Source organism: Mastigoproctus giganteus, chromosome 6 (assembly GCF_048544385.1).
Source record: "Mastigoproctus giganteus isolate SK-2022 chromosome 6, ASM4854438v1, whole genome shotgun sequence".
In the NCBI taxonomy this organism is placed as follows: domain Eukaryota; kingdom Metazoa; phylum Arthropoda; class Arachnida; order Uropygi; family Thelyphonidae; genus Mastigoproctus; species Mastigoproctus giganteus.
This window is the reverse complement of record NC_143580.1, coordinates 237,942,783-237,959,997: the sequence shown is the minus strand read 5'-3', so window position 1 is coordinate 237,959,997 and position 17,215 is coordinate 237,942,783. Positions and strand designations below refer to the sequence as shown.

Sequence of the window (17,215 nt, the reverse complement as noted above, 5' to 3'; positions counted from 1 at the left end):
GTTGTGGGAAGGAGCGTCATGTGAAGAAGTTAATTTTATACTGTTTTGCACCATCTTTAATGCTCTGAAAGGAGGATACATAGGAAGCAGAGATGGTGGCCAGGGTGGCCAACCATCCCAATATAGCCGGGATTGTCCCGATTTAAACCTTCAAGTCCTGCTTCCCGATAATACCATCATTTGTCCTGATAAGAGAGGAAAAAACTGTTAATTTATTGATTTTACATATTTTTAATTAATTTTTATTAGAATCTAATGGATGTGTTAAAAATTAATTCTAAAAACAAGAGAAAAATGAGAATCGAGAAATCTTTTTTCTCTTTGTTGTTTTAAATTATATGTATAATGTATTAATTTATCTATGCCATACATTATTTTAGTAATAATTCTAAAATGAATTTTACTTTTTTTTGAATTGTTACAGTGAAATAATTTGAAAATTAAATAAAAAAACAGTAATATCATTTAAGATATCATAAAGTACAGTAAATAACCTCTGATTTTATTCATTATTTTTTATAAAATTTTATACAATTTGGTTTATAATTTAAAGTAAGTACTTTTGATTTCAATTTTATAATTTTTAAAAGCATTTCAAAGTCTTTGCAATTTAGTTTTTTTGGATTACTATTTACTATTATTTTTTATTATTTTTAGACAATTGAATTCATATTATCTTTCAATTAATATGGATAAAGAAGAATCTCCAAAAAAAAAAAAAAAGAATGGACAAAAATATATAGCTGGTCATGTGAAGGATGAGGTGAATATTCAGCAAAGTAAGCAATTGATAATAATATGATTTTCATTATTAGTCATGGTGGAGAAAATGATATTAAATGACATATCATGACAAAAACTCATATCTCAAATTTAAATGCATTGGCTCAATCTTCAAAAATATCCAACTTCTTTGTGGCACCAAATAGAACTACTATTTCAAAATCAAAGAGTAGTTCTGAAAGTCAACTTATAATAGCCGAAACAATATTTTGCTACCATTCCTGTTTACATTCACAAAGCTATCTATCGTTCAACAGGATGTGCTGGAACTTTGTTTAGTGGAATGTTTCCAAACTCCAAGATTGCTAATCTTGGAGTATGGTGTTTTAGGCCCATTCTCAAGAAAAATGATTTTAAAAATAATGGAAGGTGAAAAACCATTTTCTATAATGACTGATGCTTCAAATAAAGGACATGAAATGGTAAGATTATCTGCATACATATAAGTTTGAACAGTTTTTGGGATATCTCGTGTCATGCTGCTAACTCGGATTGAAAGCAATGTTGGACTAAGTATTGATTCCTGCGGGACTCCCTCTTCCTGAATGTGAGATGTAGAGAATACGTTTTTATATTGGACCTAAAAAGAACGCAATTGCAGGAAATTTTGAATTATTTCCAGCAAATGGCACCGAAGCCCCAGATGGTAAAGTTCCTAATATTCTAATGATGCCATGTAGTATCAAATGCCTTTTCAAAATCTAAATTGACCATGACTAGATGTTTCATGACAAAGGCATTGCAGATATGAGATTCGGCTTTGATAAGCACTATATCAAGCTTAATGTCCAAGTTTGCAGACGATACAAAGGTTGGCAGGGTTGTTAAGGATGCTACTGACACTATGCTGCTGCAACAGGATCTGGAAAGGTTGAGCAGATGGGCTGAGAGGTGGAAAATGAAGTTTAACATTGACAAATGTAAAGTACTACATATGGGAAACAGCAACCCCAGAGCAACGTATCAACTCTGTGGTACTACACTGACAGTGGTAGAGAATGAAAGGGACCTGGGGGTAATTGTGCAGGCAGATATGAAGTTCTCTGAGCAGTGCAGACGGGCTGCAAGAGTAGCTCATGGTGTCTTATCAATGATATACAGGAATTTTTCTAGCAGGGATAGGGAGGTGATTATTCCCTTGTATAAGGCAATGGTCAGGCCGCACCTTGAGTACTGTATACAGGTCTGGAGGCCTCATTTCAAGAAGGATGTAGAGCTGCTGGAACAAGTACAGAGAAGGGCAACATGGTTAGTGAACGGAACGAAGGGTTGCTCTTATGAAGAAAGGCTTAAGTTTTGCAAATTACAGTGTCTGGAGACTAGGCACTGGCGAGGTGATCTGATAGAGGTGTACAAAGCCTTGAATGGTTTGAGCATGCTCAATGCTGATGGGATACTGCCTCTTACTCAGAATAATCACCTGAGAGGGCATAAATTCAAATTGAGGAAAGACAGATGTAGGATAGATGTGCAGAAATTTGCCTTTAGCCAGTGAGTAGTTGGTTGGTGGAACAGACTTCCATCGCTTGTTGTGGAAGTTGATAGCCTAAATAAATTTAAGGCTCAGCTGGATAGGTATTTCGAACGAACGGAGGGGTGAAGTGGAAGGGTTTTTTTTTTTTTTTTGGCTGATGCTGAATAAGCTTGCTTTCTTGCATCATATGGCTCTACTAATGCTAATGCTAACATCCAACATTGATCTATTCTTCCGAAAACCATACTGTTGTTCTGGAAGGAAATTGTCTGACTCCAGGATTTAAGTGAGTTTAGTATGAGCCATCCTTTTGAAAATTTTCCCATGCAGCTCATAAGAGATATTGGCCTGTAATTTTCAACACAGGAAGGATCTTTTCCTGGTTTTGGTAAGGCAATAGTGAACGAATGGTGCCAGGAAGAAGGAAAGGCATTTTCAGAGAAGATCCGATTATAAAAAATTAATAGGAATCTCAAGTCTTCTTCAAGTAAATGCTTTAGCATAACACAATGAACACCATCTGGACCTTCTGCACAGTTGGAAGATCTGTTTAAATTCTTGAAATTCTATTAATGTAAAGGGTTGGTTGTATGGGAATGAGCAGTGCACGAAGAAGTTGATTTTATACCCTTCTGCACTTGCTTTGATGTTCTGGAAGGTGGAGGGATAGGAGACAGAAGCAGAGATTTTAGCAAATGATTCTGCTAGTGCATTGGCAACTTCTTCAGCTGTAGATAGGTCTTTCCCTTTCCAATGAAGTATTGGAGAAGGCACTCAAAAGAATTTTCCATTTAGCACCTGTATTCTTTTCCAGATGACCCATGTATCCATGTCTTTGGTGATGGTTGAGGCAAAAGCAATCCATGAATCCCGTTTCGCTTTCTGCCTAACTTGTCTTGCTTTTGCTTTGAGTCTTTTATAAGCCATTAGGTTATTAGTGATGGAATACTTGCGGAAATTATTCCAAGCATGGTTTTTTTCCTGTTTGGCAATTAAACAATCTGTATTCCACCAGTGATTTCTGTGTTTGCAATATGGCTTCAATTTTGGAATGGAGGCATTCGCTGCTGTCTGATTGGATCTGATTGGCTATGTAAGTGTTTACATCATCGATATGTTGTCTTTGAACATACAAACTGTCTAAGAGTATTTGGGCAGAATAGCCTTCCCAGTTTGCCTTTTTAAACTGCCAAGTGGATCACTGATCAGGATTTGGAGTTACTTCTGTTTGTAGAGAGAAAATAATTGGAAAGTGATCAACTGTTAAAGTGATAACTGTTAAAGAGGTCAGTTAATACTGACCATGTCATGATTGGAAAGATGGATGGTGAACAAATTGACAAGTCTACTGCTAAAGCAGAACCGGTTGGTATGTGGATGTAGGGAGGAGATCCAGAATTTAATAAATTAAGATCATTATTATTCATGAATTCCTCCATCAATTTTCTCTTTTTATCCATTGTAGCTGACCCCCACAATGGATGATGTCCATTAAAGTCACCAAAAAGACAAATTGGAGTTAGGAGTTGTGAAATTAGGGTGTCAAGTTCTGAAAGCAGAAGTGGAGCAGATGGCAGAATATAAATGGAAACAATGGTAAATGATGTACCAATAGCAATGAAAGCAGCCACAGCTTCTAGGGTAGTTCCCGATTGGATCGACCTGGAAGGTATGTTAGTGTTAACAAGAATAGCTACTCCTCCATGTGCAGGTGATTCTGAGTTCCTATCTCGTCTATACATGGTAAAATTTGAAAATTTTGGTGAAACTTGAGGTGACAAGAATTTCTCCTGTTATTTGTTATTTTGTTATTTGGTTTTTAGGAGCATAAGCAACTAAAGCCATATTGCTCCGGGATATGCGGTGGTCATTCCCTGACCTTTCCACATCCTCCATATTTGGTGGTGATGGGCTCGAACCCCAGTCTAATCAAGAAGTGTGTGCTACGCACTGCTGCTCCTTCCCACCTGGCTGGAGGCGCCTAATTTCTCCTGTAAGCATATGCTTATGGGATTCAATTGAGCGATTAAATCTCTTAAATTATCAGAATGACAGCTTAGTCCTCTGTAATTCCACTGTATGTTATGCATTATTTAGGTTTACCTGAGGATGATTCATCTGACTGTTTGTTGTATGTGGGGAATTTTTTCCGGTCTTTTTTTGGGAATGTGGGGCGTCTAATATCCATGGTGTCATCTGCATGGAGTTCTAGAATGGGCTCCTCATTATCTAGCAGCTCATCTACATCCATACTGTTTGTGAGAGATTCCATATTTTTTGAGACTGAATCAGATTTTGATTGTTCTTTTTCAACTGGGACTGATGGGATATGAGTAGGGATGCTGATTGGAGTATTTGTGGCTTCGCTAGTTTTTTTTTGGAGGATTATCTTTTTTTTAGAGGTTGAAAGTGTAGATTTGAGCCAGTTCGCTAGAGAGGTGTTAGGTGGAACTGATACATCTGTTTGAGCTGCAGTAGAAACAAAGTTTCGAATGAGAGTTGCATAGGAATGATTACTAGGCATGGTCGACATAACTAGTCTAGGTGCCTCAGGAAATATCATTTTATTTTCCATTTTGTATTTTTGAATTTTCTTTCCTGTAATCCATAGCGCACAAGTTTTGGAAAAGGCTGGGTGGCTTCCTTTTCAGTTTGGACAAACAGGGGTTTTGACAGAGCAATCTGCTTGAGTGTGATTTTTAGAGCCGCAGATGGGACATATGGCCTCACCTCTACATGCCTGCTGCAGATGTCCGTACTTCTGGCATTTGAAGCAGAAAACGGGATTCAGAATATATGGTCTAATACGACGATTCAAATAGCCAGCTTTAATTGAGGATGGTAAGTCTGGCGTACTGAATGTTAAAATGATGGATCTCTTTGGAGTGAGATTTCCATCTTTTTTAGTCATAATCTGTTTCACATTTGTAACTTTTTGACTAATGAGTTCTTGAAGTAGCTCTTCTTTAGAGACTGTAATTAGGTCCCACTCACTGATCACATCCTTTGATGAATTTAAGGTTCTGTGGGGAGTAACTGATACTGCTAGCCCACAAAATGATGATGTGTTTAAGAGCCGCTCAGAATGTTTTGCAGTGGTTGTTTCAATTAGGAGATCTCCGGATTGTAGTCTTTTTTGGAATCAATTACTGGTGATCCAGTAATTGATTCCAAATATTTTTGAATCAAGAATGGTGATAATTTGCCCATAGGATGGGAGGATAGAGAATGAATCACCATATGGCAGAGAAGAAAAATGCATGGGATACATACAAATTAACACATGACACAGAAGCCTATGATAGATACAAGTTGATCTGTAACCAAGTTACAAAGGAGGTTAGGCAGGCAAAGGCAGATTAGGAGAAATCTTTGGCAAGGGATGCAAAGAAAAACAGCAAAGAGTTCTTTACTTATGTAAACTCTAGAAGGAAGGGGATGAATCAGATTGGTCCACTTGATATTGATGGGTCAACTGTTGATGTTCCTGCTCAGGTAGCTAACAAACTGAATGAATATTTTGCATCGACATTCACACATGAGGAGTTATTCGGCGAGGGGAATGCCAGAGGTGTACTCAACTCTGGCAGTAATCTAGAGAATCTTGTAATAACTGAGAGTAAAGTGGAGGAGAAATTGTTGAAGATAAATACAAGAAAGGCACCTGAGGTGGATGGGATCTATCCAGTTATATTAAAGGAGGCAGCAAAGGAGGTAAGCAAACCCTTAGCCATAATTATGAGAGCTTCCTTGGACTCAGGGGAAGTACCCATGGACTGGAAATGTGCAAATGTGACCCCAATTCACAAAGGAGGATCAAAGGGCAACACAAGTAATTATAGACTTGTTAGTTTAAGTTCTGTTCCTGGAAAATTAATGGAGGCACTGGTTAAAGAAGCACTGCAGGATCATCTAGACAAGACTTCAATTATAGCTCAGACACAGCATGGTTTTGTTAAGGGGAAGTCTTGCCTGACCAATTTGATTGGATACTATGATGCAGTCACAAAAGAACTGGATGCAGGGAATAACTTTGATATTATATACTTGGATCTTAGAAAGGCTTTTGATACTGTTGCACATGGAAGACTGCTGCACAAATTGGAGCAGTGTGGCATTGGAGGCAAATTGCTGCTATGGATAAAGGGGTGGTTGAGGGGGAGAAGACAGAGAGAGTGGTAATCAATGGACACTGCTCATCGTGGACTAATGTTATTAGTGGAGTCCCTCAGGGTTCAGTATTGGGTCCATTATTGTTTTCTGTATTTATAACTGATATTGATGATGGTATATCAAGCTTAATGTCCAAGTTTGCAGACAATACGAAGGTTGGCAGGGTTGTCAAGGACACTACTGACACTATGCTACTGCAACAGGATCTGGAAAGGTTGAGCAGATGGGCTGAGAGGTGGCAAATAAAGTTTAACATTGCCAAATGTAAAGTACTACATATGGGAAACAGCAACCCCAGAGCAACGTATCAACTCTTTGGTACTACACTGACAGTGGTAGAGAATGAAAGGGACCTGGGGGTGGTTGTGCAGGCAGATATGAAGTTTTCTGAGCAGTGCAGATGGGCTGCAAGAGTAGCTCATGGTGTATTGTCGATGATATATAGGAATTTTTCTAGCAGGGATAAGGAGGTGATTATTCCCTTGTATAAAGCAATGGTCAGGCCACACCTAGAGTACTGTATACAGGTCTGGAGGTCTCATTTCAAGAAGGATGTAGAGCTGCTGGAATGAGTACAGAGAAGGGCAACAAGATTAGTGAATGGAACAAAGGGGTGCTCCTACGAAGAAAGGCTTAAGTTTTGCAAATTACAGTGTCTGGGGGACTAGGCACCAGCGAGGTGATCTGATAGAGGTGTATAAAGCCTTGAATGATTTGAGCATGCTCAATGCTGATGGGATTCCTCTTGCTCAGAATAATCACCTGAGAGGGCATAAATTCAAATTGAGAAAAGACAGATGTAGGATAGAAATGAGGAAATTTGCCTTTAGCCAGCGGGTGGTTGGTGGAATAGACTTCCATCCCTTGTTGTGGAAGTTGATAGCCTAAATAAGTTTAAGGCTCAGCTGGACAGGTATTTCGAACGAACAGAGGGGTGAAGTGGAAGTGGTTATTTTTTATTTATTTTTATTTTTTATTTTTTGGCTGATGCTGCATAAGCTTGCTTTCTTGCATCAAATGGCTGGAAGTCAAGAGAAGAATAAATTTTGGATGGATAGCATTCAGGAAATATAGTCACATACTGAAGAGCAATATCCCAGTTTGTCTGAAATGTAAAATAATGAACCAATGTATACTCCGCACCGTGACATGGAAATGAAACCTGGGCACTCACCAAAAGAATGGAAGAGAAACCGAGAACTACACAGCGAAGAATGGAATGAATTATATTGGGAATCAGACTGTTAGATAAGAAGAGAAACACATGGATTAGGCAGCAAACTCAAGTATAGGACATTCTTATCAAAACTAAAGAACTAAAATGGTCTTGGGCAGGACACATAGCTCGAAGACATGATGACAGATGGACTAAGAAAATAACAGAATGGTACCCAAGAGGAGCTAGAAGAAATCCTGGAAGACAACGGTGGAGATGGATAGATGAAAGTCATGAGTTTGTGGGTAGTAAATGGATGGCCATTGCACAAACCAGAAGGAACTGGAAAGTTGCTGGAGAGGCTTTCATCCTGCAGTGGATTGAAAATGGCTGATGATGATGATGATGATGAACTATCTGGAAACTGGTTTTCTATGAAGCTTTTGTTATGCAATTATATAACAGGCATTTGAGATTGGTTGTTAAATTGTTTTAACATCATATAGTGAATTTGGTTTGCTCCTACACTCTTTGCTTTGTCTTCATGTATCAATTCATAGAATGTTAAAGAAAGGTTGTACTGTTCATCGTTTCTTGTGGAAAAATTCAATGTGTCTTTCTATTCTTGCCTTGAATATTTGAAAACTGGGAGTATATGAGGTGGTTGCCTGATGTTTTGGCAGAGGTTTCACCTAATGCATTGGCTATTTCTGGCTCTGCAGTGACTTGTGATATAGTGTTTATATTCAATAGAGAATTGATTTAAACTCTAGTAATATAAAGTACTCTATCACTATAGAAATTGCCTGATCACTAGAAATGCTTGGCACTCAGGGCTCTCTATACAATTATCCTAGTTTTTTTTTTTTTTTGTTTAACAACTACTTTGAATTTGGTGTTAACTAAATGGTATGCTATTCCAAATTGAGTACTTTGCATTCATCAATGGTAAACTTGAATTCGCAGTATGAATTCGTGAATAGTATTAGCATTATTAGTGGCAAACAATGCAAGAAAGTTGCTGTGGTTGACTGGATTCTAAAGCAAGCCCACTGCAGAGTTAATACCAGTGCCTTAATATTCCTTAGCCAAAGAATTACTATGGACATTTTTTTCTCCCATTTTCATCACCAATGTAAATTCAAATTCACAGGCAAATTGTAATTGCATATGAATTTCTTCTTATGTAACTGCAATTTATACATTACTATAATTAAAAAAGTATAAATTCCAAACAGCATTAAATTCAACAGGTATATAAAAGTTACACTATATCTTACCTCAGTACTAGCTCGTTCTTTTTGTTTAGGACGGGGATTAAGTTGTGAGAGTTGTGTAAGGCGATTTTTGAGCAATTCTAGTTGTTCATTGCACTTTTGGTTTTGCTCCCTTAAATGCTGATTTTGGTCTTCTAGCTGAAAATAAATGATGATTTTAAATGTTTAAATGCTTTTTAAAAATGTTTACCATTAAAATCCACAATTTATTGCATAAATGTGATGAAACAAAATGCAGACAGACTTGCAAACATTATAATTAAAAACATTACATTTTTTAAATTCAGACTTTGGCCCTGGCCCTAAATAGCAGTGACATGTTCAATCTATTTCATATTAACCTGATTACAAATGCACTAGCAAACCCCCAACAGCTGTTGTTGTTTGTTATTTGGTTTTTAGTAGCATTAGCAACTAAGGCCATATTGCTCCGGGGATATGCGGTGGTCATTCCCTGACCTTTCCACATCCTCCGTATTTGGTGGGCACGGGCTGGAACCCCGGTCTAACCAAGAAGCGTGTGCTACATACTGCTGCTCCTGCCCACCTGGCTATGGAGATGCCCCCCAACATCAAGTGAAATATTTTATTATTATTTTTTTAACTTTTAGTGTATTAATATAAAAGTTGTAAAACTTAAAAATTATTCTTTTATTCAAATTTATTCATTACATTGAAAAATTTCATTCCTGTACCATTAAGTTACATTTATAAGACTGCTTACCAGTACATGTTAAATTGCCTTCATCTCATGATTCATGATTACAGAAATTCACTGTTTCAAAGAAAACACTATTAGCTTGTTGAGAAATATAGGTTGGAAATTTCTTGTGATATAATGAAGCACCTTGAAACTCTACAGTTACAAGGCATCTCCACTAATAAAATAAGTTTTTTTTTTGTTTTTTTTTCGATTATCAACTTTGTTTTGTTATTCACAAAAGAAAGAGCCACAGAATTCCAAAACATGAAAAATTAAAAAAAAAATTAAAATAATAAGTAATAAAATAAGTAAAAAGAGCAATGATCTCCCTTAACTTTCACACACGTGCACAGGATTAGCACCATGATTTACAGGGTCAATCTCGGCATACATAACTGTGCAAGATTAGGTGTCATTTTCACAATGACCAGCAATTAGTAAATTAGTATCTGAAGTTAATAAGATATTCTGTTATTCTTATAACAGAATATCTGATATCATTGGAAGAACAATAACATTAGTTAAAATTATAAACCTAAAAAATCGTATTAAAAACAAAATACAATTTGTTTAATATACAGGTGTCTCAAAAATATTGGTACAAACATTTAGGGGAGGTAGGTAACATCTAAAGGAATGTGAATCGCATAGGAACCCATAACCAGAAACGTCACCGTAAGTTGGTACATGGTGCTGTTCCTCAGTTCGCGAGAGGGAAAATTTCTGGTTTACTCATTCAAGCAGTAGTCGCCGCATGAAGAGCATGCATCGATATACGAACTGTGAGCTGGCAGACATGCACCTAGTGTATGGATTAGCAGAGGGCAATGGACGAGCCGCTCAACGAATTTATGGAGAATGCTTCCCAGATAGACATGTACCAGACCACCGTTTGTTTGCACGTGTGAATCAAAATTTGTGCGATTATGGGTCATTTAGAGGTAACAGGAGTAGTGTGGGCAGACCACGTTCGACGCTAACTCCCGCCATGGAAGAAAGTGTGTTGAATGCCGTCCAGAATAATCCTACTACCAGCACACGTGCCGTTGCCTCTGCCTTAGGACTGTCTCGTTGCAGTGTACAGTGTGTCTGGCACCACAATTCCTTACATCCCCTTTCATCCCCAAAGGGTTCAGTTACTGGTCCCCCAAAATCATCCTGCACGTGTGGCTTTTGCGCAGTGGTTTCTCCAAGAAAGTGTTCAAGACTTGAATTTTCCAGCCTATGTGTTGTTCACGGATGAGGCTTATTTCACTCGGGAAGGCTTATTCAATCAACACAATGCTCATGTGTGGGCTCACGACAACCCACACGGTGTGCGCCCCATGCGGCACAATATCGCTTCGCAATAAATTTGTGAGCAGGTATAGTTGGTGACTGCTTAGTCAGCCCATACCTGTTACCATCCCACATGAACTCCACTAAATATCGGATCTTTCTTGAACAAGTTCTACCAGGGTTACTTGACGATGTTCCAGCAAATGTGAGATGCAACATTTGGTTTCAACATGACGAGGCACCTGCCCATTATGGAAGGTGTGTTTGTGACCATTTGAATAGGCATTTTGGGTGTCGACAGATTGGCCGTGGTGAACCCGTTGCCTGGCCCCCACGCTCACCTGATTTATCGAGCCTTGATTTCTTTCTGTGGGGGCCCTCAAATCTATCGTGTATGAATCGCCTGTGGAGACGGAAATGGATCTCGTGGCGAGACTCGTCTGCGCTGCTGCTACTGTCAAAGAAACTCCAGGTGTGTTCGACCGTGTCCGCCAATCCATGCTGCAGAATCTGTTGAGAATTTGAGAATCTGTTGTAACATCATGAAATGCATCCATCTCGTACCCCATTGTTAATATTATGTCAAATAAATGTTTGCCACTAATTACTGTCTTGTGTCATTTCTGCTTCTTGTGCCTCTGCTGCTACTTTCCCATGATGTTTCCGGTTATGGGTTCCTATGCGATTCACATTCCTTTAGATGTTACCTACCTCCCCTAAACGTTTGTACCAATATTTTTGAGATACCCTGTATAAATAAATAAATATATATATATATATATATATATATATATATATATATATATATAAAATAAAGGCGTGTGTGTTAATCTAGAAATAAGAACTATCAGGTATAATACATATACAAGACTGTAGTGTATCCAAAAACTAATGCTTCTAATACGGGCAAAAAATGCAGATCAGTTAACATGCAAAGACAAATAACCCCCCCCCCCCAACATACAACCAATTAGCAGCAATAAAATCTAGTACTCACATGCACTAGATTTTATTGGTGCATTAGAAACAAGGACTATATTAACCAAAACAAGGTTATAGCAATTAAAAATAGGTTCTGATAACCTCTAAAAGAGGTTACCAGAACTATTGTTATATTGTTTTGACCAGGTAACCTCTAAAAAGAGGTTACCTGGTCAAAACAATATAAGCATAGGTCTAAAAATATAAAAAAAAAATTAAAAACAACTGACATCTTGCCAATGTCAGATAAAATCTGACTGCATGTATAAGACTGTCAAATGGTTAAAAGTGGTAAAACGAGTGTCATTAAAATCTGGGCACTCGATTTAAATATGTCTGAGTGTCACAGGACTCACAAATAGAAGGGTCATCAGCCCTTAGCAAATATTAATGTGTCAGACAACTGTGTCCTATATGGGTCTGAGCAAGAACAACTTCCTCTTTATGATTCCTGTGCAGACTAGACTGCCATGGTTCGACTATAGGCTTTATTTGTGTAATTTATTTGTAGTTTGTCTATTCCATGATTTCTGCCACTAGGAGTGTACCTTTTTCTATATTATTTGCTTCACCCTGTATAGGGAACTAACAAGCAGCAATTATTAGTGGGAATTGCTGATTTCCACTAATCCCAATGAGCTGGAAATCCAGCAGATGCAGATATCATATTCATATATATTTTTTTTTTTATGTGAACCCAAACACGAGAGGTATTAGAACCTATAGTACTTAGTACTGTGCTTGGGTTGGAGGTTGAGAAGATGAAAGAAGATATTTGTTGACATTGGACTTGAACTTCTGTAGATTGTAATTTTCAGGAAATACGTATGAAGGAAGGTTGTTCCAGAAAACGGCAGTTGAATGAATAAATGAGGAAGATGAAAAGTTGGTTCTGTGGGTTTGAAGTTGGCCAGTAAATGCATGTTGGCTGGTGACGGCACGTGTTCGGACTGTTTTGAAAGAGAGAGCGGGAATTATAGAAGCCAATTCAGAAGAACAGTGCCCATGGAAGTATCTGTAGAAGAGGCATGCAGCAGAAACAGTGCGTCTTTGAGACAGCGAGTGGAGAGACTCTGTTAGAGATGAATCATTAATTAACCTAACTGCCCTCTTCTGAATGGAATCAAGAAGCCTGAGAGAGGTTTTGGGGGCACCATCCCAGATGTGGGAACAATATTCCATGGCAGGGCGGATTTGCGATTTATACAGAGTGAGCAGCTGTTTGGAAGAAAAGTAACGCCGAGAGCATAAGCATAAGCATAAGCATCCTTCATGCATCCTTTAGCATAAGAATCCTTCATGCTTATGCTAAAGGATGTTTATCCTTTAGCATAAGCATAGGAGCAGAGTTTCTTCTGCTCCTATGCTTATGCTAAAGATAAGCATAGGAGCAGAAGAAACTTTTTTGCAAGATATAAGACAAGACTGAGTTTTAGAAGGGTTGAAATCAACTAAGTTGTCTTTGCCCCACTGGAGAATTATCTGAAGATCGGCATTTAAGGAATTGGTAGCAGATTTTCGAGAAGTTGAAGCTGATTGAGCAGGACAAGGTTTCTCAAAATGGAAAGTTGAATGCAATGTGCTATCATCGGCAAAACTATGGAGAGGATTTCCAGTCAATGGAAGAAGGTCATTGATATACAAGAGGAAAAGAGTGGGGGAAAAAACTGAACCCTGGGGGACACCGGCATTAGTGGAGAAGTTAGAAGACAGAGAGCCATCTAACATCACCATCAGTGAGCGATCAGAGAGAAAACTGGATAACCAATTACTAAAAACAGTTGGCAAACCATAAGATGGAAGCTTGTTTAGAAGACCTTTATGCCAAACACGATCAAAAGCCTTTGAGATGTCAAGAGCAACTACTTGTGTTTCACCGAACCTTTCCATTGAATTAGTCCATAAATGGGTAACATAAGCCAGAATATCACCAGTGGATCGACACTGACGGGATCCATACTGGTGATCGTTGATCAGACGGAAGGTTTCTAGGTAGTTTAAGAGTTGGTGGTTAATTGATTTCTCCTTTACTTTAGAAAGAGTAGAAGTAATTGCAATGGGATGAATATTCATGGAGAGAGTGGATCTTCTGCTGAATTCAAGATAGAACTGGATAAGGATTATATCATCTCAGCAATAATAAAGCCTGAAAGATGCTCAAAGAATAGGAATATAAAATGAACTGTTGGTACTGGCAAGTAGTAATGTGTTCCAAGGCTAACTCTATAGCCTGCAGCTCTGCAGTAAATATAATGCATTCAGGGAGAATCTTCTCAGATATAGTGGTGTCTGGAAAGACAGTGGCAGATGCTACATATGATATCAACTTCGAGCCATCTGTGTAAACTGGCGCAAAGTCAGAAAGTTCAGCTCTGTGTACTGAACAGAGCTACATATAGACAGACGATGATTACGCATTCCTCGTGCTCAAAAGCTCGAGGAATGCATAATCAACACTCAGGCGGCAAATACTGCAGAACAACTCCTAGCAAACGTACGTGACCTTACATTAGTGGAGTGGTCATTTTCGAATTATATATAATGATGTGTGTGTGTGTTGTGTTAGCATTAGCATTAGTAGAGGCATATGATGCAAGAAAGCAAGCTTATGCAGCATCAGCCAGAAAAAAAAAAAAAAAAACTTCCACTTCACCCCTCCGTTCATTCGAAATACCTGTCCAGCTGAGCCTTAAATTTATTTAGGCTATCAACTTCCACAACAAGGGATGGAAGTCTGTTCCACCAACCAACTACCCACTGGCTAAAGACAAATTTCCGGACATCTATCCTACATCTGTCTTTCCTCAATTTATGCCCTCTCAGGTGATTATTCTGAGCAAGAGGCAGAATCCCATCAGCATTGAGCATGCTCAAACCATTCAAGGCTTTATACACCTCTTATCAGATCACCTCACCGGTGCCTAGTCTCCAGACACTGTAATTTGCAAAACTTAAGCCTTTCTTCGTAAGAGCAACCCTTTGTTCCATTCACTAACCTTGTTGCCCTCTCTGTACTCTTTCCAGCAGCTCTACATCCTTCTTGAAATGAGGCCTCCACACCTGTATACAGTACTCAAGGTGTGGCCTGACCATTGCCTTATACAAGGGAATAATCACCTCCTTATCCCTGCTAGAAAAATTCCTGTATATCATTTATAAGACACCATGGCTACTCTTGCAGACCATCTGCACTGTTCAGAGAACTTCATATCTGCCTGAACAATTACCCCCAGTACCTTTTCATTCTCTACCACTGTCTGGGGGTTAAACCAACGCACCCTGTCATTGTTTTATAAAACAACCTTCCTACCGATCATCACTTACGCCTCAGCAATATGGTTTTCCAAAACAGGAACTGTAGTAAACCGACGCATCCTTGATGCAACGCAGAGAACAATCCTACTGACAGTTACACGTGCTTGTAGGACAACCAGTACCCACGCGCTGCAGATCTTGGCCGGGGCTCTTCCCCTTGACTTAGAGATCATGCGTAGGGGAATGAACTACCACATAGAGAAAGGAATACCTTGTACATACCATGGCTATACTGTGGACGTTAATGCACCACAAAAAAATGAAAAGACAAGGCTGCAAAAACACCTGATGCAAGTTTGGCAGGAGCGCTGGGCCAACTCAAATAAGGGAAATATCACCAGGAAATTCATTCCGAACATCGACAGGATGTACCCCAGTCCCCCAACTTGGTTTCAACCTGGCTTATACACCACCTATTTATTGACTGGTCACGGGGCCTTTACAGCCAAGCTGGCAGCGCTGGGGATTGAGGTGGATCCGAGATGTGCCTGTGGGGAGCTTGAGTGCTGGGAGCACATTATGTATGATTGCACCCATTATGAGGACCTCAGGTGCAGACTGATCACTGCAATACACTACCTCCCCAAGAACTTGGAATCACATCTATTGGACTCACTTGAGGAATACAGGGAGCTAAAGGAATATGCCCAAAAACTATTTGGTAGGCGTAAAACATTGATAGCCATCTACAGAAGATAAAAAAAAAAAAAAAACACAGAACATGCGTGGAGAGGACTCAAGGAGAACCTCGCCCAGGAACCTGCTTACTACTAATCATTTAAAACCAGCGATCGCAAGAATAACCCCATGGAGCTGCGGATCTTCCCATGATGAAGAGAACCACAGCCATAGCTAACAGACCAACAATGGACCTGACCAGTGTTCATAGCTGAGGAAAAATATGGCTACCAATGACAGAGAAGACCAACGAAGATAGAGAAACTCCAAGTTGCTGCCTCAACGGAGCCATATTGGCTCTATGCTCTGCACTCTCTTGTGCAGTGCAATTCTTTTACTCCCACACCCGGCAGGGGAGGGAGGTGACGGCTTGCTGTCGCCTCTCTTCCCTGCCACACCATTTCTTCCCTCTGGTGGGGCATGGGCATGCCTCACTGAAAAAATTGGGGGTCACCTACCCTATCGACCCTCTTCTTCCTATTTCACCCACCAGCCTTCATTCTCCCCTCCCAGCACTTTTTCTTGCACAGCGTATAGCCCTACACGTCCAAATTTAAATACACCAAAAAATTTCGCCCAACCTTTTAGGCACTTCAGAAACAGGCTTTCAGCGCAAACCCCATATTAGTGCTTTAATGTAAGTGATTTAAAATCAACCGCGGTCGTTCCAATTTTATTTTAGGTCCTAGCCACTAAAATCCCAGGAAAGTAAGTGGCAGGACCTGCCAGAGTACAATTGACTCAATGGTAACACCCGGCTAGCCTCCACGTGGCGAGGTATGGACAACGTCTGGTCCCATTAGGGGCCTGGCGGCCAATAAGCCGGATAAACAATGGGCACAACATATAATACTACTCATGACCCACACACTTCTAAATCTCTGGCTTTGACAGGGTACTGTCACCGATACATAGAACATTCGCGGAGATGGGAGAAATCCCAGGAGCCGCTAGACCCTCAATATACCTCATACCTCATACCTCATGTCAGTGTAGTACCACAGAGTTGATACGTTGCTCTGGGTTTGCTGTTTCCCATATGTAGTACTTTACATTTGTCAATGTTAAACTTCATTTGCCACCTCTCAGCCCATCTGCTCAACCTTTCCAGATCCTATTGCAGCAGCATAGCATCAGTAGTGTCCTTAACAACCCTGCCAACTTTTGTATTGTCTACAAACTTGGACATTAAGCTTGATATACCATCATCAATATTATTTATAAATACAGAAAACAATAATGGACCCAACACTGAACCCTGAGAGACTCAACTAATAACATTAGTCCACGATGAGCAGTGTCCATTGATTACCACTCTCTGTCTTTTCCCCTTCAACCACCCCTTTATCCACAGCAGCAGTGCCACACTGCTCCAATTTGTGCAGCAGTCTTTCATG

General features: G+C 39.4%; 1 protein-coding gene across 1 annotated transcript in view; it reads right to left on the bottom strand.

The window, feature by feature from the left end:
* LOC150085112 (pleckstrin homology domain-containing family H member 1-like) overlaps positions 1-17,215 on the bottom strand; it is a 919,142-nt gene that overhangs the window by 339,775 nt on the left and 562,152 nt on the right. Inside the window, exon 5 of the mRNA XM_090376468.1 lies at positions 8,867-9,001. Within this exon, the coding sequence (XP_090232594.1) occupies positions 8,867-9,001 (135 nt within the window). The remainder of the gene's footprint in view (positions 1-8,866; positions 9,002-17,215) is intronic.